This window comes from Tympanuchus pallidicinctus, unplaced genomic scaffold, assembly GCF_026119805.1.
Source record: "Tympanuchus pallidicinctus isolate F22 unplaced genomic scaffold, pur_lepc_1.0 scaffold19, whole genome shotgun sequence".
Classification (NCBI taxonomy): domain Eukaryota; kingdom Metazoa; phylum Chordata; class Aves; order Galliformes; family Phasianidae; genus Tympanuchus; species Tympanuchus pallidicinctus.
In genome coordinates this window covers 4049388-4075972 of record NW_026294710.1, presented here as the reverse complement: position 1 = coordinate 4075972, position 26585 = coordinate 4049388, and the positions used below count along the sequence as shown (strand labels likewise).

Genomic DNA, 26585 nt, shown 5'->3' with positions numbered 1-26585 from the left:
CTCTAAGCTCTTAATGAACACAAATAACAATTTGCTTCCACTTAAATGACAGAGGAACTGAATTGTGATTAGCAGTTTCCATTTCATGTACCACCTGAATTTTATGGTCAGCACTATCAAAGGCATCAGCAATTAAATTCAACTACAATACACTCACAATTTCAAAGGAAAACATGGGGATAACTAAGATCTACGCTCATATTCAAAATCTTAGTCTGTAATGAGATGATCTAGCTCCAACTAAGAGCTATATTTTACAGTGAGGAGAATGCTGCAGCTATACACCACCTCCAGCTCAGCAGCTGAACACTTGGCCCATATTACAGACAAAATTAATTTACTGTGATTCAGTATCACTGGCACAGCTGGCAGAAAGTAACTGATGACATCTCCTCTTGTCAAAGAAAAAAAAAAAGAAAAAATATATATATGAAAATAAATAATAGCTTAAAAAAAAAATCCCTCAATCATGCCCAGTTAATTATCAAACATGTCCCAATTATTACTGAAATAACATAATCATAGCTAGCTTAGAATCACTGTTTACATTCCAAGGTAATTCATAAGCACTTTACAACTGCATGTTTCAATAACCTTACAAGGACTTTTATTCCTCTGTGGAAACACACTATTACAAAATGTCAAACTTGTTGCAAAACCATTGATGAAACTGCAAATAAAAATGATCTCTGCTAAAATTCCACCGAAAAGATGTTTCACAAAAAAATAATAAAAGCATTCCTCCCAAATAACACTTCTTTGCAAAAAGTATTTTTAATATACATAGTATTTTTAAATATCTATATTTATATATAATTTTATATATATATATATATATATATAAGTATTATATAGTATGCTTATAAACTTATATAGTATATAAAATATATGACTATTCATTCCAGTCCAATCATCAGCTGTTATTTCTCTCACTGGAATCACACTTCACTTTATTAAAGTTACAGAACAAAATGCACAAAGACCTAAACTTCTATTTTAATGACTGGTTTACTGTATCATCATCATCATGATATCCCTCCATGAGGACAATGATATCTCCTTAGTGACACGCATCCATCTGTCTGCACGCCTCTCAAATACAACCAGAAGACTTACAGACTTTAAAACTTCCAAACATAAATGAGAAAGAAACTTTATCATTTCCAAAGCAATCAGAATTTTCAACTTCTCTTAAAAGTTTCTGGATGTGTGAGATGACCAATGTCATTTGCTGTGGAAGCTATCCAGCTGTTAATGAAACTTTGCCCTCTACTCTGTCCCGCAGAGCGCTGAGCACACATTCCAAGGGAACTGGAAGCCATCAGTAGCTCAGACACCATCCCAACTCAGGACACTGAGTAAACAGATGCTTAATCATTTACCACACTTCTTGATTCAGTCAAGCATATTCTGGCAATTCGCAGGCTCCTGTAGTATTGCCATTAGGTTGTAGCTGAAGCACTTACATGTAAACCAAATTAGGCAAGAGGGCAAACAACTGGCCAGGACACATTCCCAGCAACTTCAGAAGATCTGCTCCCAGAACTCCACCACAGTGCCAAATCACCTCATCTCCTGTTCCCTACCCTTCTTCTCCAGGTAATTCTCTCTCACCTCCAGCCACCGTCCCCTTACATCTGCCCAAAATCTCTGACAGAAGCAGTGCTGTGTCAAAACTCAAAACCAAACAAAAGTAGGTATCATCTCCATCAGCACAGTCCTTGTTGCAGCAAGCCTCCCTGAATTAACCAACCCCACAGCAGTGCTCCAAGTAAGGTTGTTCTCATAAAAAGAAAATACCGAGCTGGTACAACCATGAAATGAAGGAAATCTACCTTCAAGCTACTGAGCATCATCAATGACAACAAACTGCTGCTCTGCCTGCTGCTTGGAGGAAATTGAGGAAAAAAGCCACAAATTTAAACCATTTCGGACTTCAACACAGAGGTTAAACATCAACGATACAACACAGTCCGTATATGTTCTTGTATAAATAACACAATATAAAGGAAGGTTTGCCAGTGTTTGCCTGGGTTATGCCACATATCCTCTGTTTGACTGCATGTACACTCTTCCATAACGTATCTTTGTAAAAGATACAGAAATTTCTGTCTTTGTAAACAAAGGAAGAATTAAAACACAACCTGCCAGCAGCAGACTGTGTCACACTGTGCCAGGTCTCAGCCTCTAAGTTCCTAAATTCAAACCTGACCCTCCGTTACCTTGCTCTCTGTGACTGTACCAGCAGCTGTGCAAAGTGAGGCAAAGTGGGATGTAGCCTCCATTCAGACACAACTAGCTACACTGCATCAACTGCAAAATGCAACTCCTTTAGGAACTCTGTTGAAATGTGCTACATGCTGCAATTAGGAGCAATCTTTTTGCTCACTCCAATGTCATGCATTCTCCAAGTGGAAGCACATTCAAAGCACTCCAGCAACAGCACTGGAGATTTCTCTTACATGTTTGGAGCAAGTCATTTGGCCTCTCTGTTTCTGTTTCTCCATCTGTGAAGTGTCACAGAAAGCTTGAGAGGCTTAATTTATTAACAGCCTGCCAAATGCTTTAGACAAGTGTGCCTTAAAGTTGTGTTCCTTGGTTCTAAAAGGGTAAAACGCTAGCCAAACCAAAAAGAAAACAATATCCTTACAGGAATGCTACGCAATCTGAATGCACAAGCATCACATTTATCTAATTTGCCTTTACAGAAGGCCTCCAGACTCTAGGTGTTTTATTAGAATGAGATCTGATGTCCCGGACCCCTTTTTCTCTATTTACTACTACAGTCATGGAGGAAGTGATAAGCAGAGAAAAGCAAAGCAGTAATGCCAAATGAAAGTGACACATGCCCAGCCAGACACCCCCAAGCCGCAGGGGAAAGACCTCGACACATGGAGGCCCATCAGCAATCTCTAATTGACAGCAGATGTCAATCACAGATCAGCTGATCAGGGCAGAAAATAGTCTGACAAGGGCAAGCTGCTCCCCACACCTGCAAAAGACCACGTATTGGATATTGGTAGTGAGCACTGCTTAAGCATAGGCTTCCTTGAAAGCAGTATTCACGTGTGAATTTTATATCTAAACAAACCCAATGTTTGATCATGTGCTTTTTTATGAACACTGCATTGCTGCAGGACAACTGAGAGAATTCTCACAAAGTGACCTAAAACACTGATGATGGGCAAGGGTCACCTAAAAATACCACTAGACCATACAGATACATAATGACCAGCCCACTTAACACCAGGTACACCTAAAAGTAGGTCGTATATACTTAAAGCTACCTGCTATTAAAAATACAGCTGAAAGAAAATAAGAAACCTGATAGAGAGACTTCTACATAACAGTAAATTAATGTTTTGTAGTTTTTCAAATTATTAATACATGAATAGCATAAAAAAAATACATGTATCAGAAATCAGAATTAAATGCTAGAAATACTACAGCGAGCAGGGAGGTGACACCTCGAGTGCTGCGTTCAGTTTTGTGTCCCTCACTACAAGAAAGACATGGAGGCCCCACAGTGTGTCCAGAGAAGGGCAATGGAGCTGTGAGGAGTGTGGAGCACAGGTGTGATGGGGAGCAGAAGGGAGCTGGGATGGGTCAGCCTGGAGAAGAGGAGGCTCAGGGGAGGCCTTATTGCTCTCTGCAACTGCCTGACAGGACGTTGTGGTGAGGTGGGGGTCATAGTCTGCTCCCAGGTAACAGTGATAGGACAAGAGGTATAATGGCCTATAACCTTACGCCAAGTGAGGTTCAGGTTGGATGTTAGGAATAATTTCTTCTCATAAAGAGTGGTGAGGCACTGGTACAGGCTGCCCAGGGGGGTGGTACAGTCACTGCCCCTGGAGGTGTCCAAGAAACATGGAAATGTGGCACTGAGGGACATGGGTAAGTGGGCATGGTGGGGATGGGTTAGCAGTTAGTCCAGGTGGTCTTAGTGGTCTTTTCCAACCTTAATGATTCTATAAATATTTTCCAATATAGCACAAATGAAAAGCAGCTTTTATTTTGGCAAAAGACCCCTAGAACACACTCTAGAAGTGTGCACAAGGAAATATGACTGATGCTTGAAAAGAGTGGCACTTTGAGTCAACAGATAATTTAAGGAAAAATCTCAAAATCCAAATCCGGATCACAGAGAATTTTCTAAACATATGTATGTATACACAAGCACTTTTAGGATATCTGTTGTAATTCACCTGCAGAATTTCAGCATATAAAGATGCTAATGCTGCAGTGCCATCCTTCTCCTTGCTCTTGCTAACATTTTTGACCACTTCATATCTCTTTCAGACTGCAGTGTGTATGTGCATCACATTGGCAGCTGCAGTGGTTAACATTGGTGGTAGCCAAGCACCACACAGCTGCTCTCAGTCCTCCTCCTCCTCAGCAGGGTGGGAGGAAGCAGATGAAAGAGCTCACAGGGTGAGCAAGGACAGGCTCATTTAGCCAACACACAATTTAGAAGATGGCCTGATTCTACTGTCAGATTTGCGCTCTAGCTCTTTGCATCCCTAAGCTCCTGCATTAGCATGGAGTGTTTCGGTTTCATGGTTCCACACTGCAGACCCTACCCTGTCTATAGTATCCTAAAGCATAACTGGATCCTAAAAGTCATGTTTTTCCTCCTCAGAGGTGCAGCTCTCTGTGTGTGGGTGCTACACTGAGTGCTCACTGTTAACAGGAGTTAATGAGCTCCTTCACACTGCTGCCTTTTGGGATGGAGCCCCACTGTCCGCAGTCAGCTGTCTCCTGCAGAAGCATATCTCAACATTTTGGTAAGGGGAATAGGAAAGAGAGGAAGGCCTTCTTCAGAAGCAATAGCCATCAGATGGAAATGCATGGTTCAAGATGCCCTGGCTTTTGTCAGGAAGGACAAAAACACAAAATGCTGAGCAAGCTCCCAGAATAGTTTGGTGTCACTGTGGGCTATACATTGCTCTGAAGTTCTCCAACTTGTCTCTCCTGAACCAATACCAAGATGACAGTCCTAATCAACTCAGACTTTGAGATTGCATCATGACATCCAGAGAGTGATTTCTTTTTATTTATTTTTTAAACATTAACCTTTTTTCTGTGGAAGTCAAATGAGAAATAAGAACTTTGGAGCTGTTACCTTCCAGTTTGATCAACAGCTACAAAAAGCACCACCTGAAAGAAAGCTTTACAATAGGGCTTGTACACTATTGCAGACCTGTATCTGCCAGCAGCAGCAAGTGAGACCTGCCTAACACACCGATCATCTACCAGCCTTGGCTGGTCACACTGTGCAGATGAAATAAATTTATCTGACTGCTTCCTCCCATTTCCACAAGTCTGTCTCCACTGTGCAATATCTGTCCCCTTCCTGTACTCCTGCTTTCACATTAGAAATTAACTTTTTTAGTGCTTTATGTCAAAGTATCATCTTTCAGCTTTGTATTTGCCATAGTCTCACATGCAGCTCACCTGAATGCAGGTATGGACTAAATGATGCTGGGAACATTAAGCACACCAAACATCTGCTTGATCTTGGCATGATTGCTGGCATTCTGCAGAGCAGATCCTGGCTTAAAAATCAAAGAATGGATTGGAAGGGACCTTAAAATCCACCCAGTTCCAACCCCCTGCAGAGGGAGTTTGCCACCCACCAGATCAGGCCGCCCAGAGCTCGAGTGCCTCCAGTGACAGCGCATCCACAGCTTCTCCGCGCAATCTGTGACAGGGCTCCACCACCCTCTGAGTAAAGAATTTCCTCCTAACAACCAATCTGAATCTCCCTACTTTTAGTTTAGAACTGTTCCCCCTTGTCCTATCACTATGTGCCCATGTAGCTTGTTTTTTTCACCCTCCATCTTTTTTATAAATGCACTTTAAGTACTGAAAGGCTGAAATCTCCTCAACAAGGTTGTCATATTTGGTTCAGATATTTCAGATACGAAAAGCAGCACAAGAGAAATACATGCAAGTATCATAAAAACTACCTTCACACATTGTTTTGAGTTCACCTCTAAGAAAACAAGTACCTCATCATTAAAATCTCAGTAAGACTAAGGACTCCACCTGCATGGGGCGGGGGGACAGACGGACGGACATAACATTACAAAAGCTCTGGAAAAAGACAAGCTCCAACTTATTAGCCTCCAAACTATCTTTACAGTAATACTGAAATTTTGTGTTTGTTAGAATTAGTTAATGCAAGCATTGGACAAATACCTGTCGCTACTCAGTGAAGCACCCCTCAAATGAGTTTGTTGACTGTTACAGACATTTTCAGTGCCTAATCCAACATCTGGTAAAATACGGATAGAGGGACATATCTGGTGAGGAAATCACGACAGTGATATTCAGTCTAAACATTCAGTTTGCCCCTCTACATGTGTAACACTGTACATGCCAACAGAGTATAAACTAAATGTTGCACAGTTACTCAGCTAAGAGCTGACAGATCAGAGATCTGCCAAGTTATGTCACCCTGTCACAGGCAGCAGCAAGGAACTGAGGAAAACCACCGTACTGCTGTAAGATAGCACAGGAAAGGTACAGCCCTGTATATTCCCCACTAGAAATAGTTTGTGCTCAATCACAGAGAATTCATGTGACCCTAAAACAGACTGCACACTGATACAGTTTGGAGCAAATCTCATTTCTCAATTCACAATTTGTTTTACCATTTCCAACTGCAGGAAATAGAAAGTCTAAATCCATTCATAGACCTTTAGTTTTTTGTTGAGTGTGCAGGCCCAGAAACCTTCCATTTCATAAAAACAAATGCAATATTAACTACTTCCTTTTCTAGAGCCTCAATTCACGTGGTCTTATTTTACACATTTGTGGAGGCAGCAATACAAGTGAGGGGGTAAGGGAGGAGCTCTCGCACATTTGCTTGCCACCTATTTTTGTGTACTCTGCTTACAAGAGATTCAGAACACCCTGAGTGTCTGCACCCAAAGCAGGCTAGGTGCTGCTACTCAGCTCATCTAAGTTGCTGAGTGCCTCAGATCAGCAATGATTGTTCTTATTGTGGACACAACCAAGAGAAAAGGTGATGTTTTCACTCAGACTGGCTAGTCCCTGACTTTATTGTGAAGACGGAAATGATTTAAGCGATGAAGTCCTTCCAAGGATTCCTAATACTTCTTCTGCAAAAACCAGGACACAAAGAACTCTCACACAGACCACTAGAAATTACAGAGCCTCTTACTCTAATCACTATAAAGATTGACCTGCCATCCCCATATAAATCTGTGGACAAGAAAACAACACCAGAAAAAGCATGTTAACAAAGGTCATTTTCCAAACAAAACAAAGCTAAAGACCTTCAGGCCCAGCTGTCAGTTGTGTGAACTATAGCGAGAAGGAACAACAGCTATCTGCAATGCTTCTAGAAAGACTAACAGTCATTTTGTTAAAAATTAAATTTTTCTTAGAACTAACAGATGGAGGCACATTTGTGTTTTTGATTATCAGGAAAGTAAAAAAGGGAGAATGGAAAGTGTTACTTATTCCTTTGCCTGTTGTTAAGGGACAGTCCTCTCTTACCCATTCCTCTAGAAAACTTTTTGCTTGGATCACCTTATCTTTTACATGAACTTTACCAAAAGAAGCATTTAACACATATGAAGTTTTAAAGAAGGGAAGAACAAAAAGCTTCCATATAACTTGGACTAAATCTCTACATTAAGACTGGTTACAGAAAGTCACCATATTATTCTAGTTTTAAATCCAAGCTTCTTGGCTGGCTAAAGCAGGTGCTTCCCAGGAAAGCACTGGGGCCTGATGCACGGATTTTGTGCAACGGAGAGTCTGCTACATCGCTTGATAAGCTGCTCCTTTTTAATTGTATCATTAGAAAACTGCACCTTGCCTCTAGTCTGCACTGATCTAGCTTCAGCTTTCAGCCTTGAGAATCCCCTTAATCTCGCTGACAAAGAACCATCTAACTGACAGATACCTTCGCCCTAAGTACTTATGGACTTACCAGGTAGCCTCTACCGTCTGTTGATAAACTAAATAGATTGAGCTTCTTAAATCTTCCATTCTAAAGCTGATTATCCAGACCTCAAATTAATGTAGATTTTTCTGAACTCCTTCCAATTTTTCCCAACATCTTTTTACAGTACATACATCAGAACTGATACATAGTATTTCAGTAAAGCTGTACAGAAAGCAGCAGTATTCACCTCCCTACTGCTTGATTTCCCTGTCCTGCACTTCCAGATCTCCACACACGCCACACACTTCAATTAATCAACCTTCTTGAGTAATGCTTCCTTCCCTCCTTGTATTCTAGACTAAAGTTCCTTCTAACACAACAAATTCAGAATGAACTATGACCAAATTTGCTTCCATACGTTGTACAGAAACACGTTGTGGGTTTAGGTTTTTTTTTTAAATCTTAATTGTATAAACTCCACATGTGATAGAGTGTAAGAATTCAGTACCTACATCTTACAAGGGAAAAACCGCGGAGAAAAACATTATGTCGCAACCACGCAGTAGTTACCTAATGTAAAGGCACCTCCTTAAATAGCCATTTCCTTTAATAATCTCACCACCTCCCGTCTGTTTTGCACAATAGCATTTTTACATTCCGTTGTATATTCACCTCTTGCGGTACCAGGTGGCCATCGTAGAATTTTTTCTAAGCAAAATCAAGTGGGCATAACAAAAGATTGCTTCAGGCTTGAGGCAATGTTCTACCAGACAAAGGGCAGAGCTGCACGTTGGCCATGGAGGATTTGCTAATGTTGTAAGTCAACGCATGTAGTAAAAACTAATTGCCATCTAGTTTCTCCCTTTATCTTGGATAAAAAAGGAATAAAAAAAAATAATCCAACACAGACACAAAGTAGCTAGGATGGCCACATTGTTCTTCATGGTGCGTTGCTAACACACAGTAAAGTACCCTGTTTCCTCACACCCTACCAGTAACTGACCTGCTCTCTCAAGAGTCATCCAGGTAACCACTCTTTGGAATAAAGATTAGCCCTACCACTGCATTTCAAAACATGGCTCTGCTTCAGTACTGCTTAATTTTAATAAGCAAAATTTGGTGCCAATAGGAGCACCATCTTTTGGAACTTGGTAATCACAATGCTTGCCAGCAAAGTATGCCACAACCTCTGACAAGGAAAGTAACACGATTAGGTCTGAAAGTGTTTTGCCTTTGTATTTGCTAAAAAACAAACAAATAAAACTATGTACCTGCATTCACATAGTAATCTAGAAATAAGACGCTGTTTCTTTCCTTTCCGAATCATCATGCAACAAAATATTTCAGTGGGGACTGGATTAAACCCTGTCAGTATACAGAAGGTTTTCAGCATTCTTTCATTTAATTCTAGTGCAGGTAGGATTAGGCTGTCAACAGCAGCCATATTTGCATTCGTATTCCCCCATTTCAGTGACACACGGATTAATTTCTGCACATAGCCACCAGAACACTTTGGTTCTTTTTCCAATGAAAGGTGATACATAAACACATTTCATATCCTTCCTCTATGCATACACTGTCTTGATTACTACTAAAAGCAGCTTTAACACATGATTTTGAACATAAAGAAAGTCTCTCTCACAAACTCACAGTATTAAAACGAAGAACATCAGCACACTGTTCTTGCTGCTCTCAACGCTTCCACAAAGTGTTTCCAAAATTTGCCACGAAAAGCTCATATTTAAGGGGGTCTCTTGAAATAAACTTCAGAGGAATGCGGTTGCAACAGAATCAGCTCTAAGGATGAAAGTCCATACCAAGAATCAAAGCTACTTAGAATTTCCTATCTCATTTAGTCTCTTCTCCCATAACGCGCAAATAAATGGACATAAAAGAACTAGTCCAGAAGAGAGCAGAGTATGAAAGACTAAGGAATACTATTGCATGTTGTGGTAGTTTCTCTTCAGTTTTGGGCTAATATCAAAATTTGGGCAGGATTCAAGAGAACAGATGAGGCTGATGACTAATAAAAAAAAGGAATGTATAAGTACTTAGAGAATAGGGGACATGTTTAGGGAATGGATTTAAGGAAGATCTGTCTTTGAGTATTTATGTCCTTTTTGCAGTTTGACAATTACAATCAGTTTCACTTTCAAGCTCCACTACACTAAAACAGTATTTAGAGAAAAGGAGAGATTATTTTTACAAGTAAAGTGCTTTCATTATATATCTGTTCTATATATGTCTTTCCTGAGTGCTATGCTATGAACTTTGATGCCTCATTCTTTCACATCAACAAATTAATTCTCTACCTCCTTCAAATTCCTCCTTAAAATAGCTGCAAACATGCAACTCTTCAACATTCACAGATATTTATCTTTACAACATAAACTGCTCATAGCTTTACAACATAAACTGCTCATAGCTGAACCTGAAGTACAGTTTAAGGTTTGAAGTAAAGACCACCTCTTACCACTTTTTAAAGCTACTACTTTTATGTATTTTACACCACCTGAACATAAAAGTTGCACCCTTCTTTAGAGCTCCTACAAATAAATGTTCACTAAAAAGGAATTAAATATCCAAGAACCTCACATTCAGAACAAACACTTACCTACCAGGAAGGCAATAGTTTACAATAGCTTTGTTCTATCAAAAAAACTTGGAAAACAGCCAAGCTAGTGACAGGTACCTTGAAAGCTGGAAACAATAATAAAAGCCACAAAAAAAAAAAAAAAAAAAAAAAAGCCACCTTGTAGCACCATTCTCTGTTAAGTTCTTTACAGAGAGAGTGGTGAGGTGTCACCCAGAGAACAGGCTGCCCAGAGATGTTGTGAATGCCCCGTCCCTGGAGGTGTTCAAGGCCAGATTGGATGGAGCCCTGGGAGCCTGGTCTAGTATTAAATGGGGAGGTTGGTGGCAGGGGGGTTGGAGATTCATGATCCTTGAGGTCCCTTCCAACCCTGGCCATTCTGTGATTCTATGATTCCCTCATTCAGAGATGCAGCCATGAAGAATTTTTTTCTGATGAACAAAGTAACACCAGAATATGTAAAGCTGCATTACTTCTGTCAGAGTCTAAATACCTACAAAGCTTGGTTACACACACATCCAGCGTGCTTTGTGTTATGAGATTAGCTGAAGGAAACTTAAACCAAGCACAGAATGTGCTGAGTCTACCAAAAAACAAAACAAAATAAAAAACCAAACAACTACATGAAGCTCACCATAATTTCAAGTTCTTTCCTCCATTTTTTCCTCATATTTTTGAATTGTCATGATTTCAGTTTCTTAGTATACTCGCCCAAAATTCTCTCCATCTTCTATAAAGCCAAAAAACAAAACAAAAACATGAACCACAGCACACAAAAAACGCTAGACTTAAGAGATCTTGAATAAGGAATCTGAAGACTTTTTACAAACATTAATTCAATCTCAGTGACCCAGCAAGGGGATGTTTATGAACCACCGGGATGACTGAACACTGACAACATGCAGGGACAGGCCAAAAACTGCTTGGGAAAGAGGCAAGCTAAGGAGCGAAACCTTCCCAAGCCAAAAGATCAGCTCAGACCTACCTCCATGTGGGAGCAGGCAACTCTTCCTCTAGCACCCTCTTCCTGTTCCTGTCCTTACACAGGTATTTAGACCTACTGAAGAGGTGTGAAAACCCATGATTAACTTCTTAAACACTGACTAGCCTGTATCAGGAATGACAGCCATTCCCATGTTAACACCGCAGAACTCATTAAGTCTTGCTTCCTCAGAAAAAAAAATAATAATAAAAAGTGCTGTATCATAAAGCATGCCCGTTCATAGTACATAGACAGCAACAAGCTCATTCTGCCCTACAAGATAAGCAAGAGCCCATGTTTACCAGAGCTCTGAAGATACACCCAGCATAATACATTGTTAGCCTGGGCCCAGTCCCTGAAAACGTAATCATACAGCCTTGCAGTGCTCCGAAAGCAGGAAGCACAAGCTAATGTCATCAAGAAATGGCTCAGGTAGATGTGTAACTACTTACGATGCACTATGAAAAAGAAAACTGCTCAAACAGAAGTACTTTGCTACTTGGTTTCTACCTCCATCTAACACGTTGCATGATAAAACTACTCAGCGATGCACAGAAGCCTTCTACTGCCAAAGTCATGGTTGTCACAATCATCTCTTTCCAGAGAAAGGTGACAGCCTCTTGATTGCTCCAGAACCTTCCTCTTCTTAAGGGCTTTGATCTTTCTCAAAGGCAAGTGATGGATTCAAGCATGAGGTAGTCGCTGAAGAGAAACTCCTGATAGTCCTCCCAGCCATCTCCAAAAAATCTCTCAGCTGATGTGAAGGCTGACCTGGCATATTCTGAGTGGCAGCAATTTACTCTCCCAGCTTGTTATTCCCATCCCATTATTCTCACTAGCTTGGACTCCACCCTCTTTCACACTACTAACGTTTTTTTTGTTCTTTCTGCTTCTACCTTTGATGTGTTTTGCTTTCTTCTTCCCAGGATGAGGTTCAGCTCCACCAATCCTGAACCCATGCTCATTTTAAATACCATTCCCTTTGTCCTAGAATTTGCAGTGGAAAGGGAAACCAGTCTGGAAATGAGGTTACTGCACATTTTTTCTCTTTTCCCTTGCTGCTTACTAAGCTGTACCATTCCTCCAGTTGAGCTGAACCCACACCTGCAATTTCAGCCTTTTCTCCTCCTACTTTTGACTCATTCCTCAAATCTTTTCTCTTGTATTCACTTCTTTCTCTACAATAGAATGCAAATATTTATTCTACAAGAAAGCCAGAAAAAAATAATAATCATTTCACATTCCCCCTTCCCACTCCCTTTCCCTTCCCTTCCCTACAGCTCTCCCTTCTTCCTCATACCACACATATGAAACACATATGTCAAAATTCTCACTCGCATCACCTTATTCTTCACTCTTCCTTTGCTGCTTTTCTGCTCAACTTTCTCCCGTACAGCCAACCAGTATTTCCTCTGTTTCGAAATCTACCTCTGATCCCTTTCTTTAACTACACTGATTCTTCTTCTATCCTTCTTTCACCTCTGAGCTCATTATGAACTGTTCAATGACAAATTACACTTGCAACATCTCTCTGACTCCAGCCCCAAGTCCCCTCAGTTATACCTTGTAACACGATGCAAATATTTCCATCTAGAAACCTCTTACTACTGCAACTTCACCACTTCTATCCTCCATAACCCATTCCTGTCTTTCACTAAAATTAAATGCATTTCTCTTTTCAAAGAATTCTCCTTTCCTCATTTCCACAACTCTGCTCTCTCCTGCTTCCTTCCCTTCCTCCCCATATCAACTCCTTTCAAGGTCACTGAAAAGCTCCTTATTCCTACTTCATCTTCTCTTAGGGCTCCTGAATGACAACATTTGCACCTTCCTTCTGTTTGGGAATTTCATCCCTACACTCAGCTCCTTATGAGACAGGTCTCAAACAGAGCAGATTAATGCCTAAACAAAAAATCTCAGCCTATTTTTCTGACACTTCTTGTCACTGAAAAGCTGTCACCTTCAGCTCTATACAAATAGATCAGAGCTTAGGCCTCACCTCTTCCACCCTCTTTTTTTCCCCCATCACTTCCCTTCTTGATCATTGTGGACAAGATCATCATCTTGTCCATCATTCAGATGTGAAATACTATGTCATCTTTGACAATGACTTCTCTCTCAATCCACTCATTCATGCTTTGTCTGTAACTGATTCCTCCTGTCTTAGCCTTTAGAAAAAAATTCTTCTCTCAACACCTCCAAAGGTTTGTCCTTTGCTACATTATACTTAAGATTTTCTCCTTTTTTGTCTCAACGAACATTATCTTACATACTCCCACTGGTTCAAAAGTTATTTTTTCTATTTTGTGATACTGATTGTTATTCCCTCTACGTTCATCTATGCACAATCCCCCAACTTCAAACACTGGGAACAATTCATCTTTGCTTTTTAGGTTCCTACCTTACCTAAGCTATACTGCCCCCATCCTACCTGCCAAGACATCATTTGCTTACGTATCTAGTTAGCTCGTGATGTCAGTATCCATTTACCAAATTTTCAACAACCACTCTTTTGATTCAGGTTCCTACCTGCTGTAGGGAGCCTGCTTTGGCAAGGGGGTTGGACTCAATGATGTCTCGAGGTCCCTTCCAACCCCTACAATTCTGTGACTCAGCTTCCACACCCGAGTAAAGACACCTTCCGAGTACTTGCAAAACTACTTCACTGTCCTTTAAACACCACCTGAAAGCTTTCCTTGCACTGCTCTAAGAAAATTATGCTTACTAGGCTAGTAGTGTACAAAGTCTACCACCTTCCATGCTGAACAACTAAGTGTCTTTGTCAATACTAAAACTCCTGTTTTATCATACATTAAAAATTAGTTCTCCATAGCACAAGGATTTCACAACAAATACACATGCAGGTGCACGCACACCTTGTCCCTGTGCTGCTACCATGCTCAACAGTGTCAAGTCCCTGAAGGGGCTGCTAGCATTACGATCTTGCAAATAATAATTCTCCCTTCCTAATCATGGCAGTAAGAGATTAATTACTTACATTCATCCAGATCACTGTCCTCCAGCTGACTCCATTATCAGTCCCAAACAAATAAGGTTTTAGATTGTCAGTGCTTGTTGCAGTGACATGGCTCCAACAAACTTTTCTGATCTAAATCATCAACACCATCCCAACTCGATGAGGTGTGACTAAAAGCAGCCTAAAAAATAAAATGCTAACTCTCACCTGACCATCGATCTGATCTGCACAATCACCGCCAGCCAAAAGGTGACTTGAGGAAAGAACATCTATCAGAGATTCAAGGATGACACGTGACAATTTACATTTCTTATATTAGCACTGTCCAGTGCAAATACAATTTCCAATTCCCAGAGTCCCTGCCCCTCTCATGTCTAGCTCCCTGCAGTAGAAGGAAGAGGAAGAGTGACTGGTCAGAAACATCAAATGCTGCGTATCAGAAAAAAATATAAACAAAACAAAGAGCACAGCAAAGATCCCCACACAGAATCAAACGCCATGAACCCTTACCCTTTGACAGTCAACCTTACTTCTCAATGCCTCTTCCTCAGCCCTTCTTTCTCTCTTCTGCTGAACACCTGCTCCAAGTAAACAGAAGGGGAAGCCAGCCTAACCCCCCTGTGTGCTGTACACAGCTCTGTCACAATACAACTGCTTCCGTTTTACACATGATTCAGAGGAGGCCTGGGGATTAAGTGAAACTGCACTAGGCACAAACTGGTTCCAGAAGACAGAATCTACGACTTCTGTCTTCAAGAACTTCTGGCTGACACTCTTTTGGATCTGGGAAAAGACAAATCTTTGTTCCTCAGACACTACACATTTTGTACATACTTGAACATTAACAGCAGAATTCAGTAAGACTCAACAATTCTAAAGTCTTATTGCTGTCAACAGTACAAGGAGGAAGATAAGCTGGGCTTCAGGTCTGTATTATTAATGTAACAGACTGAAACATGAAAATAAATTGCTGAATAATAATTATGGCATCTCAGAAGAAAGGAAGACATCTCTAATTCTGTTGAGTGCAAGACTGAGAGCAATCACAAAGTCCACTTCACCAACAATATAAGCGGCTTGCAAGCATAATTTTTAATAAGCCATGCAAAACAAATTTTAACATAGCACTCCCTTAAAATCATCAACAATCATCTATGGAAAGTAGACCAGAAAGAAAAAAAAAAAAGAGAAATCATGCAAATCATGCATAAAGTAGTTGGTTTCCTTTTGTCCCATTTCTGTCCTAAGTAACAGTGCTGGATTCCATCTTCAATTCGAGTTAGCTCAGATAGCTGCAAAGTACTATGATAAAAATTGGATTACTATATCCATGTGGGGTTCATCTTCCTCACCCAGAACAAGAACCAAAAACTTATTCCTACAGATGTGCTGAGAGATCTCTATCAACAACCCTTACTGTTTCACTACAGCAATATCCACAGGTCTTCTGACATTTAAGTTACTAGCTTCACCTGGCACCCCACATCAACTCCTGAATCTGCTTTTTCAAGTACAAGCCAAAGAGCATCTCTGCCAAGCTGAAGCTAAAAGATAGAGGGATCGAGTAACTTGACATTAATCCATACCCATGTAAACTGAACATCTTTTTTTGCTAGTTATTCAAAAATCATTTTTAGTAACAAGTTGTCATGGCATTTAATATTACAGAAGAATTAATTCCTTAAGAAACACTACATATTCCTTTTCATATCTATATATTACTTTCACTGCAAGTGATCTTACTTAGTAGTGCACATAGCATCATAAATCTAAACTTTCACTGGGACTACCAGAAATTCAGGCCTTCTGCCCACAGGACTCCAGTGATCTGTAACTTAAAATGCAGTCTAAACACATTCCCTCTTGCACTGCTCCCATCTCACATACCTCAGCTTTCATTAAGTGGCCAGCATCTTTTGCCTCAGAGGTAAAATAGAACCTGATAGTGCCTCCATTTTTAAGTACTGAGGAACAAAAGGCCCACTTCAAGGAAGTTACTCCAACTGAGAGGCAATGGTTCAACACTTGCGTAGACCCTATTTAAAGCAGAAATCCAAATTCCATCTATGAACCATTAACCCTATAAAGAGAGGGATCAATAAGGAAACAGTGCTTCTGTATCTTAGACAAAATTAGATACACGTGACTTCACTTTCTGTGATGACAACAGGGCTTGGGGTCATCTCCCTTGCTCTCAAGTCCTGTGATAAGTTACAACGAGTAGAAGGAATGTCACAGTGAGACTTCTAGTAGCAGTGCTGTCAGCGGACAGAAAACCACATGTGCTTTCCCCCTTGATATGCAAAAGACATACCTCAAACCAGAGGGGGACCAAGCTCTTCAGAGTAACTCTTGGACAAATACTGGGAAAGCTATCTCCTGAACACATGCCACCTAACCAAATCAGAATTTCTGAAGACGTCATTTAGAGAACAAGAGTTTTAGATATATATTTTAATATATTAAAATCCTGATTCAAAACACTGAGTATCTGATCACAGAACATTCTCATTGCTCTGCTCTTTTCACCCAGGGTGCAGGATGATGAGGTAAAGAACATGCTCTAGCTTCACAGTTACGTACTTGTCTTCTGAAAGCTGAACTATACTTATCACTGCATTTCTGGGCATTATCGTACATAAGATTCCATTCTTCCTCCATAGCCAGTCCTCAAGACATATTAAATGAGGCTATAGCCACAGCGTGGAGCCACTGCACTCTACACGCAGAAGCTACTGACAAAAGGGGAAAAGAATTGAGTCAGATATCATATACTGATCAGGAATTTAAACACCAGAACACATACAATTCAAACCCACTGTCATTTCTCATCCTGAAGAAAAATCCCGTTGGGACCTTTGCTCATTATTCTTATCCTCTGCATAAAAGTTAGAACAGTAAGAAAAAGTTTCCCTTGCCAGAAGCAAGTTTTGCATCCTGCCAGTTCTCAGGTTGTTCACTCATCAAGCTCCACCTGAATACTGCATCTGTTTAAGAACTAGTATCTCTGGAAGACCTTACTAGCTAACGGGGAAGAGATTTAAAATTAGACAGCATTAATTCCTCTCTTTTGCCCACGGTAAAAACAAAAACAAACAAAAAACCCAAATCACCAGCTATGGTAAGGTGATCTAAATCCAATAATCTCTTCACCTCACTCTTCTGGGGCACATCGTTACCATTTCCTTCCCTCTCAGCCCTCACCAACATTCCTCACCACCACAAAAAAAGGGAAAAGATGAGGAAATAAAAACGAAAGTTTTATTCTACAGTTTTTGTTTGAAATGTTTCTAAAGGAGACGGCTCCATTTGCAAGCCACTAGTAAACAAACTAAAATTAAAATAATTAAAAAAAAAATAAAAAAAATCAACTCCAAACTCCATGCTTACATCAACCAGCTGGTTTTGTCTTCCCTTCTTTCACAATATCCTCATAAATAATTTTAGTCTTCTTCCTCATTTCTCATGTAAAACAATGCTATATGCTACATCCTTCTTCTGTACTGAAGTGTTCCCTACCATCTCCCAACCTCCTTAACTTCTTATTTTTTTCCCCATGAAGAATAATAAATGTATCAAGAAGTTTTACTGAAGAATAAAATCCTGAAAGCAAAATTAATCGGAACCCTCTTAGATTAGTTCTGATGGTACCAGAGCATTTACCAAGTAACTCTCCATCAGATATTCATATGGAAAGTCAAAAAAAAAAAAAAAAAAAAAAAAAAAAAAGTATTGGAAAACCAGTAGATTTTAAGCTCTAGTTTACATATATAAGCTTCAAGTAAAATTGTCATGGTTGGAGCTACACAAATATCATATTGAAAATCTCAAATTTTAAACACAGAAATCAGAGAAACAGAATAGAGCCATTTTTATATAACATTCTTAATGCTAAACGAGTCAGAATGATCACTGAAAAGATTATCTAAGACAAAACATGCACATCATCAGATTGAAACCTCAATCATACAAACCCAATGAACTGAGAAACTGAAGCTGGCTATGACACCAAGTACCCAGATATAGATCTAAATCCCACAGGTCACATCTAACTCTGCTGTAGTTACGGAAGATTCACAGGGTATCTTTTGCTCCTTTACAGGCAGTGTCTGCCTGGAAATAGTCCCAGCACTTAACCCTTGCACATTTGCTAAACTGATTATATATACATATTAATTAAGAGTTCTGTATATAAGAAAAAAAAAAAACAAAAAAAAAAAACCACCAGTAGAAGAATGTGATTAATGTATAAGGTAGAACATACACCTCCAAAATTAACCTAAAATCAGGTACAGAATATCACCAGTAATAAAGTGCCACAGTATCTGTCTTAAGCTTGCAGTTACGGTAATGTTTACAGGACACAAATTGCCAAATAAATACAGACTCTTTACTATTCATGCTATCCATAAGAAAATCTTCAATTCTTCAAATACGCCATTCAAGCTTTTAAAAATTCAACATAAATTCCAAATGCTCCTCCAATTCTGATAACCCCTCTTCTAGCTAAGCTAGTTGGCTGGTAGTGATTTGTCAGATAAGTTACACAATACTGTTTCAGCTTCCTGATTAGATAAGCAGATAAAGTTGTTGCTTTTTTTTTTTTTTTTTTTTGTGGCACATACATTTATGCATCAAATTTTGCATTTTCTGTGAGCGCTTGCAACTTCGTAATCCTCTCTCCGCAGATCTACACGGCAGTAGAAGTCAACCGTGGACAAACCGCATTTGCTGAAGGAAAACCCAAAAGTATTAGCATGCAAAAAGCAATTCCATCTACAAAACTGAACAACAAACGTTCAGGAAATTTCTCTCCCGGTGTTGCTTCTACATTCACTGCAGAATAAATAAAAGCAACGAGTGATCTTTCTGCATCAGTATTTCTTTCCTAAAGATGGCCATGGTGCACACAGCCTCAGTGCACCTCTTGTGTCACAGAAACGAATAGAACAGCCGGACTGTGACCCCACTGCCCAGGGATGAGCCAGAAGTACACATCATCAGGTGGAAATGCAGCAGCCCACTTCCACACTGTCACCGGGTTCCCAGCAAGGCCGCAGAAGGAGGAAGAGCAGCCCACCACCCTAACCACAGTAGTATACAACCAGAGAGGAGGCAGTAATGCAGGGATGAAGCTGGTTGGAAGTATTTGACATCAGGTTCTACCATAACAACACATGTCACCTTGCCGTGGTCTGGAGATGATCACTGTCGTCCCCTTCCTATGTCATCCTGCCTACAGTTTCAGCAATTTATAAAGGAAAGGCCACATAAATGAAAGTTGACAAAACTAAGATAAACGTTAAAAGAAGCACACATGACGAGACGAGATTTTACACTGCCTTTATTGGACAGGACTGGTATTATTAATTCTTAACGTCCCGTCCATCTGTTACCTTACAAGCAAAGTCTGATTTTTGCACACCACCACTCACAATCTCCTGGCACCATAAACAGCATAGACTGCCTACTCAAACATGTAAGACTGCAAAGCAGAAATGAGTTGAGTTTGACACTAAGACCTACCATGACCACAGCCCGTGTCTACTAACAAACCCAACAAAAAAAGTCAACATCACACAGAACATTGTGTGCAAGACCCCAGGAAGTGCACGAATGATTCCACAAGTATGCCAGCAATGCTTTCTGTGAAACAATCTAACTCTTCACATTTTTCCACACCTTTATTGCTAAGGACAGCAGGGCTCAAGCAGGATCTACACTGGGTGTTCAGACACATGGGTGGGTGTGGTGGAAGCACCTGTGTTAACAGACTGCTCAGGTGAACATGGGAGAAATATTTCAACACATACTCATTTATTGGAACTTTGTGAAAGTTCTAAGTGATCCAAAGCAAGTTGCTACAAGGAAACAAAAGAATTCCTACAGCTTTTTATTTTCTAAATGCAACAGTATTTTGTCAGCTTTTTTGTTTGTTTTAAACAGTTCTGCAATGCAAGCTCTATAAAAGCAGCAAGTAGTTCACACCTGTCACCATCAGTGATGACACTGCATGTTTGGAAATAATTTTTCTGGAGAGCAAGTTCAACTAGATCTCCCTTAATGGAGTCTGTGAACTCCCCAAAAACCAATAAAGGACTACAGCTCACCCCATACACCGAACCGTTCTAGGAAATGATTTGCATGTGGGTATGACTAAGGAGCAGTGATGCTGTTCGATCTTTACATCTCAAATAACATCACAACAAGAATTTGTGCTCTAGGATTTCTAGGCACAAAATATTTAATCTCACCAAACCAAGCTCCCTATGGAGGTCAAGCTCTTCTACCAAAACTTGTGTTCAATTGCTTCTGAATAAGTGCATGCACAACATTACTGATAGCTGTACAGACTGAGCCTCAAACCTTGCACCTAATGATGAACTACATTAAAATCCCAGTTCTGTCTCTAGCTTGTTTTGGAGACGGCAAAATAGAGGAGTTCCAGCACGTAAAACAATCAAGACAGGAACACAATCAAGCCTGGCATCTCTATCAAGGTCTGTCAAAGTGGGGCTCTATATTGTTCTTAATTTGTTTTTATTTAATCCGTATTCTATGCAATTTTATCACACAAATTGACTTCACTAGTTAATTCATTCTTTTTCAGGAGTTGTTTATAGAAAATAAAATTCATTTAAGCTGCTGAGGTGCTCAAACTTAAATAATGTAAAGGCAATGATACAGTAACAAGAACCTTTGCACCATTTCAGAATATCTATTCTGGCATTACAGGTGACGGTGGGATTTCTCTCAGCATCAGGAAGTCACACAGAAGTTAATCTATGCCAGACCACTTGTTAGGAACCAATTTCACAAGAAGTATTTATTGTGATGGAAAGACAGCAAGCACGTAGCACTTCCTTAACGAAACAAAGTGAACAGAACACTACACGAGAGCACGTCCCAAACCATCCCACCAGTTGCACTAGATGTTCCTCCAGCACAATTTCAACTATACACATCACCAACAAGATGTGTCAGAGTGATTTGCCTGTGCAGCAGCTGACAGGACTAAGCCAAGCATGGCCTATGGGCAGGCATCATCAGCCTGGAATCTGCCAGTCCATACTTATGGTACCAGCAAACCCTCTGACCCAAGCGACCTACTGTATTGGGTTTTGCACAATACGCATGACTTAGCCTACTGTAAGGCAACGTCAGACGTTGGGTATTCAGTTGACTGTAAGTCACATCCAGCAGCAAGAATGAAAGAATAAAACGGAACTTGGCCTAAAGAGAATACAATGATCCTGAGGGACTGCTTCAACAAGCCGAATGCTTTAAGAATATAAGCATATATAAAAATACAACATAGAGGTTATCTGCCCTGACGCACGGCTCGATCTGCTCATCTTCTCATAGAAGAGTGCGAAGCATTACACTGAGAAGGGACAGAGTCCCCAACAAAAATCCAATATGGCCCCAACAGGGCCATCCATTGCCTTAGGATGACCCCATCCCCTCCGCTGCCTTAGGATCACCCTGTCCCCTTACACACCTGCCACTTGCACACAGCTGTGCTCCCGCACCAACCAACACCGCCACAGCCACCTGCCCGACTTTGGGCACAGCGGGGCCGCCAGCCGCGGCCAACCACCACCGACAGGTAGGGAGATGCGCCGGCCCCGCGCTCACCTTCTTTATTGAGCCTCATCACCTCCCTGCTTTTCGCACCCTCCTTTCCAGTCTCTTCCAGATCTGCACCTGCAGAGGAGGAGAGGCACAGTCAGGAGCCGAGGCCCGAGGTGTGCACGCATTGTTCGGAAGAGAGGTGAGGAGGTGCGCTGCTCCGGCACCGCCACAGCGCTCGCGGGGCCCCCCCTTCTCTCCCCTTCCTTCCCCTCCCCGCGACCGCTCCGCTCGGCGCCGCGCATCCTCCCCCTCGCCCCCTTCCCCCACCGCGGCTCCGGCCCAGCGGCATAGCCCGCGCGGCGGGGCCCGGCCCGCGCCACCCGCACGCATGGCACCGGGGCCCGGCGCGTCAGCTGAGCGCCCGGGGGGGCGGCACCTCCCGCGGCGCGGCCCGACCCGGGGGGCGCGGGGTGGAGGGCAGCCGTGCCCCGGCCGTGCGTGCGCTGCGGGAAGGGGAACGGCGCGCCGAGCCGCGGGCCGGTCCCTGCCCTTACTGTGCGGGGGGGCGGCGCCGTGCGCGTGCGGGGGGGCGGCCTCCCGCACCCAGGCGGCCCAGGGCTGGCCCAGGAACGCCTCGGGACTGGGCACGGGCCGCTCCAGGGCCGCCATGGCGCCGCGCCTGCTCCTGCCTCCTTGTTGCTTTTCCCGTTTCCTTCGGCGGCGGCGGCGGCGAGCGAGCGAGCGAGACACGGGATTCGAGAACGCCGCACGTCATCCTCGGGACGTTCCGCCGCCCACACGGGGGTAGTGTCAGCCCCTGCTCCCTATCAGATCGGGCTCCCCGCCGCCCAACGCGCATGCCCGCGCCCCCCGCGCCTGCGCGCCGCGCCCCGCGACGCCGCCGGCCCCCGGCCCGCCACCCGCCCGCCCCGACGGCCCAGCCGCCCCGCGACCCCCCGCCCGCGGGCCCGGCCCGGAGCCGTCGCGCGGGGCCGCGGCGGAGGAGAGCCCCGGGAGGCGGCCGCCGGTCCGGCGCCCCGCAGTAAGTCCCCGGGACGCCTCTCGGGATCGCGGCCCCGCGGCGGCCCGGAGCGGGGCGCGGGGCCGCCCTCCCCCGGCCGCCTCCGGCTGCGCGCCCGGGGAGCGCCTCCGGCGCGGCCACAGCCATTTTGTTGTCCGAGCGCTGCCCGGGCCGTGGTCGTGTGTTGGCAAATGGTTTTCGTGGGGCTGGGGTGTGGGGCTGCGGTGCGGCACTCGGGAGAGCTGTCGGTCCCGGCCCTCTCAGGTATTGCTGAGGTCTCGCTGCCTGCGAGCCGCGGGACCCACGCATGCACCTTATTCTAGGCCTGTGTCATTGCTGGCTCATTGCTTCGCTGAGGTAAGAATAGAAAATGCGCATCTGTGAAAAACACGCCTGTGGAAAATATTTGACTCGATACATCTAATTCACATAAAGGAGTTACAGCGTTAACCTACTGCTCACACCTATAAAGCCACACGCAAACACTGCTGAAGGTTTGGTTGCATTTAGGCAGCCCTGCCGAGGACACACGTAGCATCCTTCCTGCTTCTGGTCAGGGCTGTGGGCAGTGGAGAGCCCAGCCCTTCATCTGGGGGTGCTGAGGGCCTCCCGCCATCCCTTCCCCATTACCTCTCTCTCCCCAGCTCAGTTAAGACCCTTTGTTACCGTTTCTATTCCAACCCATTGTGGGTTATGGGACTGTGCTGAAGCAGAGCATACAATTACTTTAGACTAAAACATAAAATAGCACGTAGCGCTGGCTTAAGGGTTGCAGCAATGGACAGAGGGGCAGAACAAGAGCTGCTGAAGGCAGCAAAGCAGGCTGGAGAAGAGTATGCAGTACTGCAGCCTGAAACAGGTTTAAGTACTTTTTTTACTATTTTATGCAGACTGGGCTCTTGCAGCACTGAAATGGATAAACATTTTGGGCAAAGGACAATCAGCTTTGCCCCATATATGCTGTTAACAGGCAGTATTAGATACAGACAGCATTTACACTCCACCTTTCCCAAAAAGTGGCTGGAATACACAAGCCCCATCACTAATATCTGGAGGCAAGCCTAAAATCTTTCATACCATATGGCCTGGCCAGAGTGCCTCCAGTCATGTAACGCTAGCTGCAAGAAATGACAGGAACACAATTAAAACAATCAAAGAAGCAGAGAGCTCGCCAACGTATGCCTCAAAAGAAAACCAGTCAATCGCAGCAGGCTTGTTAGCAACCAGCATGGAGCAGGCATGAGGTGTATGACCTTAGATACATTACACATAGAACTTTCAACCTATCATGGTTGTGCCATGATAGGAAGCCTTGATGAGATCTATCCTGGAATATTAGGTACGATTCTAGTCAACAGTTTAAATTAACCTTCTAAGAAAAAAAGTATGGAAGCATTATTGGAATGATCAGAGGAATTAAAAGTCTATCATATGAAAATAACCTGATTTAGTCTAGCAAAATTCATCTGGAAATGGTTAGATTTATATTTTTAATTATGAGAACACATTATCAGCAGCAGTGAAGAAAAATAAAAAGAACAAATAGGCATAAACTGCTTATGCTGAGGTTGAAAATTGGAAGGTTTCCATTAATGAATGAGCTATAGAACAGTTACTTGGGAAAATAAGAGACTGGACTTGACAACTCTGAATAAAAATATTCCTATTTTTCAATTTTCACTGAACAATCGTTATAATGCTCGAATATTTCCTGATTTCTTTCTTAATACTAGCAAAGCACCCAGCTGTTTTTGTTCCTGGCAATGAAAATAAGCAACTGTTTGAAAGTAAAATACCTCACAGTCCTGATTTCAGTAGCATATTACAATTTAAAAAAAAAAAAAACAAAAACCCAAAACCCACAATCCATGTTTATAACAAATACAACTTCAGTTAGGAATAGCAAGATGAAATTCCTTGAGAGTAGCAATAAATGCCATGAAGTTAATGGTCAGCCATGTTTGGCATTTGTGCTTGAACTGACAGCAAGGTATTTGAACAAAAGTCTTTGACAACAGCCAGATAGATATGTAATTAAAGAAATTGCACAGCACAGCTTTACACAGTGATGTCCTGTGAACACAAAATGTATATATCAGAGAGAAGATTCAAAAGGAAGATGTGAGCACCCAGGAAATTCCCACCAATGAAAACCAACAGAGATCTCAGGGAGGTACATAATGCCAAACATCCAACTGATATTAAACACTGCCACAGGATGCGCAAGCAATAAAGCAGCTCCTAACCACGCAGTTGAGAAAAAGGGGAGGGTATAGGGGGAAGCTATTTAATACAAGCTGCCACAAACCAAGCAAAAGAAGTGAAGAAACTTTCCAACTTTAACACATGGCACTAATCTACATGCTGCTCACCATGACATACCGCAGATCTACAATCTAGGCTCTAACCGAAACAGACCATATGAAAAGAAATTAGCATAAAATCAAAGATGCAAGATGCACCAATTTTTCTTAAAAAGAAACAATCCAATGATTTACAGTTTGAGAGAAACATTTTGAAAGCCCTCCCCAAGGAATTCTTCCTCCTCTCTACCATATGTATTCAAGAACAACATTATCGTTAAACAAATGATTCCTCAATCATTAGAACAGTTAGGTCCGACCTTCCAATGATCACTATTTTTTGTTTGGAAAGTGCAAGTTCTGCTTTGATTGAGTCTACACTTCCCTTATGTTCTGCACCAAGGAATGACCCCCATTCCCAGGTAAACTGCAGATGGATCTGTCTCCATCAGCTTGTAGGGTGCCAGCACTGCAGAAAAGCAGCTTCTGGTCTATGCTAGGCTTGCTCCCCAGGAGTGCTACTTCACTGTGAGACTGAAGGACAGTGTGTGCAGCATGGATGGTAGTGCAGTGAAATAGGAAGATGGGCGACCTGACATTAGAGAAGCTTCTCGTGGTGAATTTGAACGTGGGCTGCAGCTTTACACTGAAAAGTGTGCTCAAATGCTTTCTTCTTTCCTCATCCTGGCATCTGCTTTCAAAGCATTTGTAGAAAGACAATTGTATTTAAGACTTTCAGTCCTGTTCCAGTTTAGCATCAATAATGAATCCAGAAGTTATGGATGGAGAAGAAAGAAGAGAGGGAAAGGCACAAACATTTTGTCACTGAAGCCTTATTTCCTTAGGAAACGAATGAAGAAAACATGCATGAAAGCGCAGATGAAACACCCTCCATGTTTCTTTTCCACCTGCACACCAGTAGTTAAAAGTTAAATTCTTTTATGAACAAATCACTCTGCCAAAAAGAAGTATTTCAGTCAGTCAGGAGACATGTTTCTGTCCCTCTCCAGTCCCTGTGGAACTGTATGTTTGTTTCAGCTTCAAAGAAGGGGCTTCTCTTACTATGTGTTTTTCAAAGTTTAATGTAATGCAGCCTTGATCTTGGCAGCTGCCTCTAAATATTGCAGCAATCTAATCATTACACAGAGTTACAAAGAAAACTGTAAGCAAATTAAGGCCTTTAAGTAACAAGCATCAAAATACAGATGAAACT

General features: G+C 42.2%; 1 protein-coding gene across 3 annotated transcripts in view; it reads right to left on the bottom strand.

The window, feature by feature from the left end:
- ATXN7L1 (ataxin 7 like 1) overlaps positions 1-22855 on the bottom strand; it is a 108771-nt gene extending 85916 nt beyond the window's left edge. Inside the window, exons 1-2 of one of the 3 annotated variants that reach the window (XM_052680860.1) lie at positions 22603-22855; positions 22112-22180 (exon numbers count right to left, since the gene is read on the bottom strand). In XM_052680860.1, the coding sequence (XP_052536820.1) occupies positions 22112-22180; positions 22603-22717 (184 nt within the window). In that variant the 5' untranslated portion in view covers positions 22718-22855. The remainder of the gene's footprint in view (positions 1-22111; positions 22181-22602) is intronic. The other 2 variants (XM_052680858.1, XM_052680859.1) reach the window with 2 other exon arrangements.
- Between the last annotated feature and the right edge of the window lie 3730 nt (positions 22856-26585).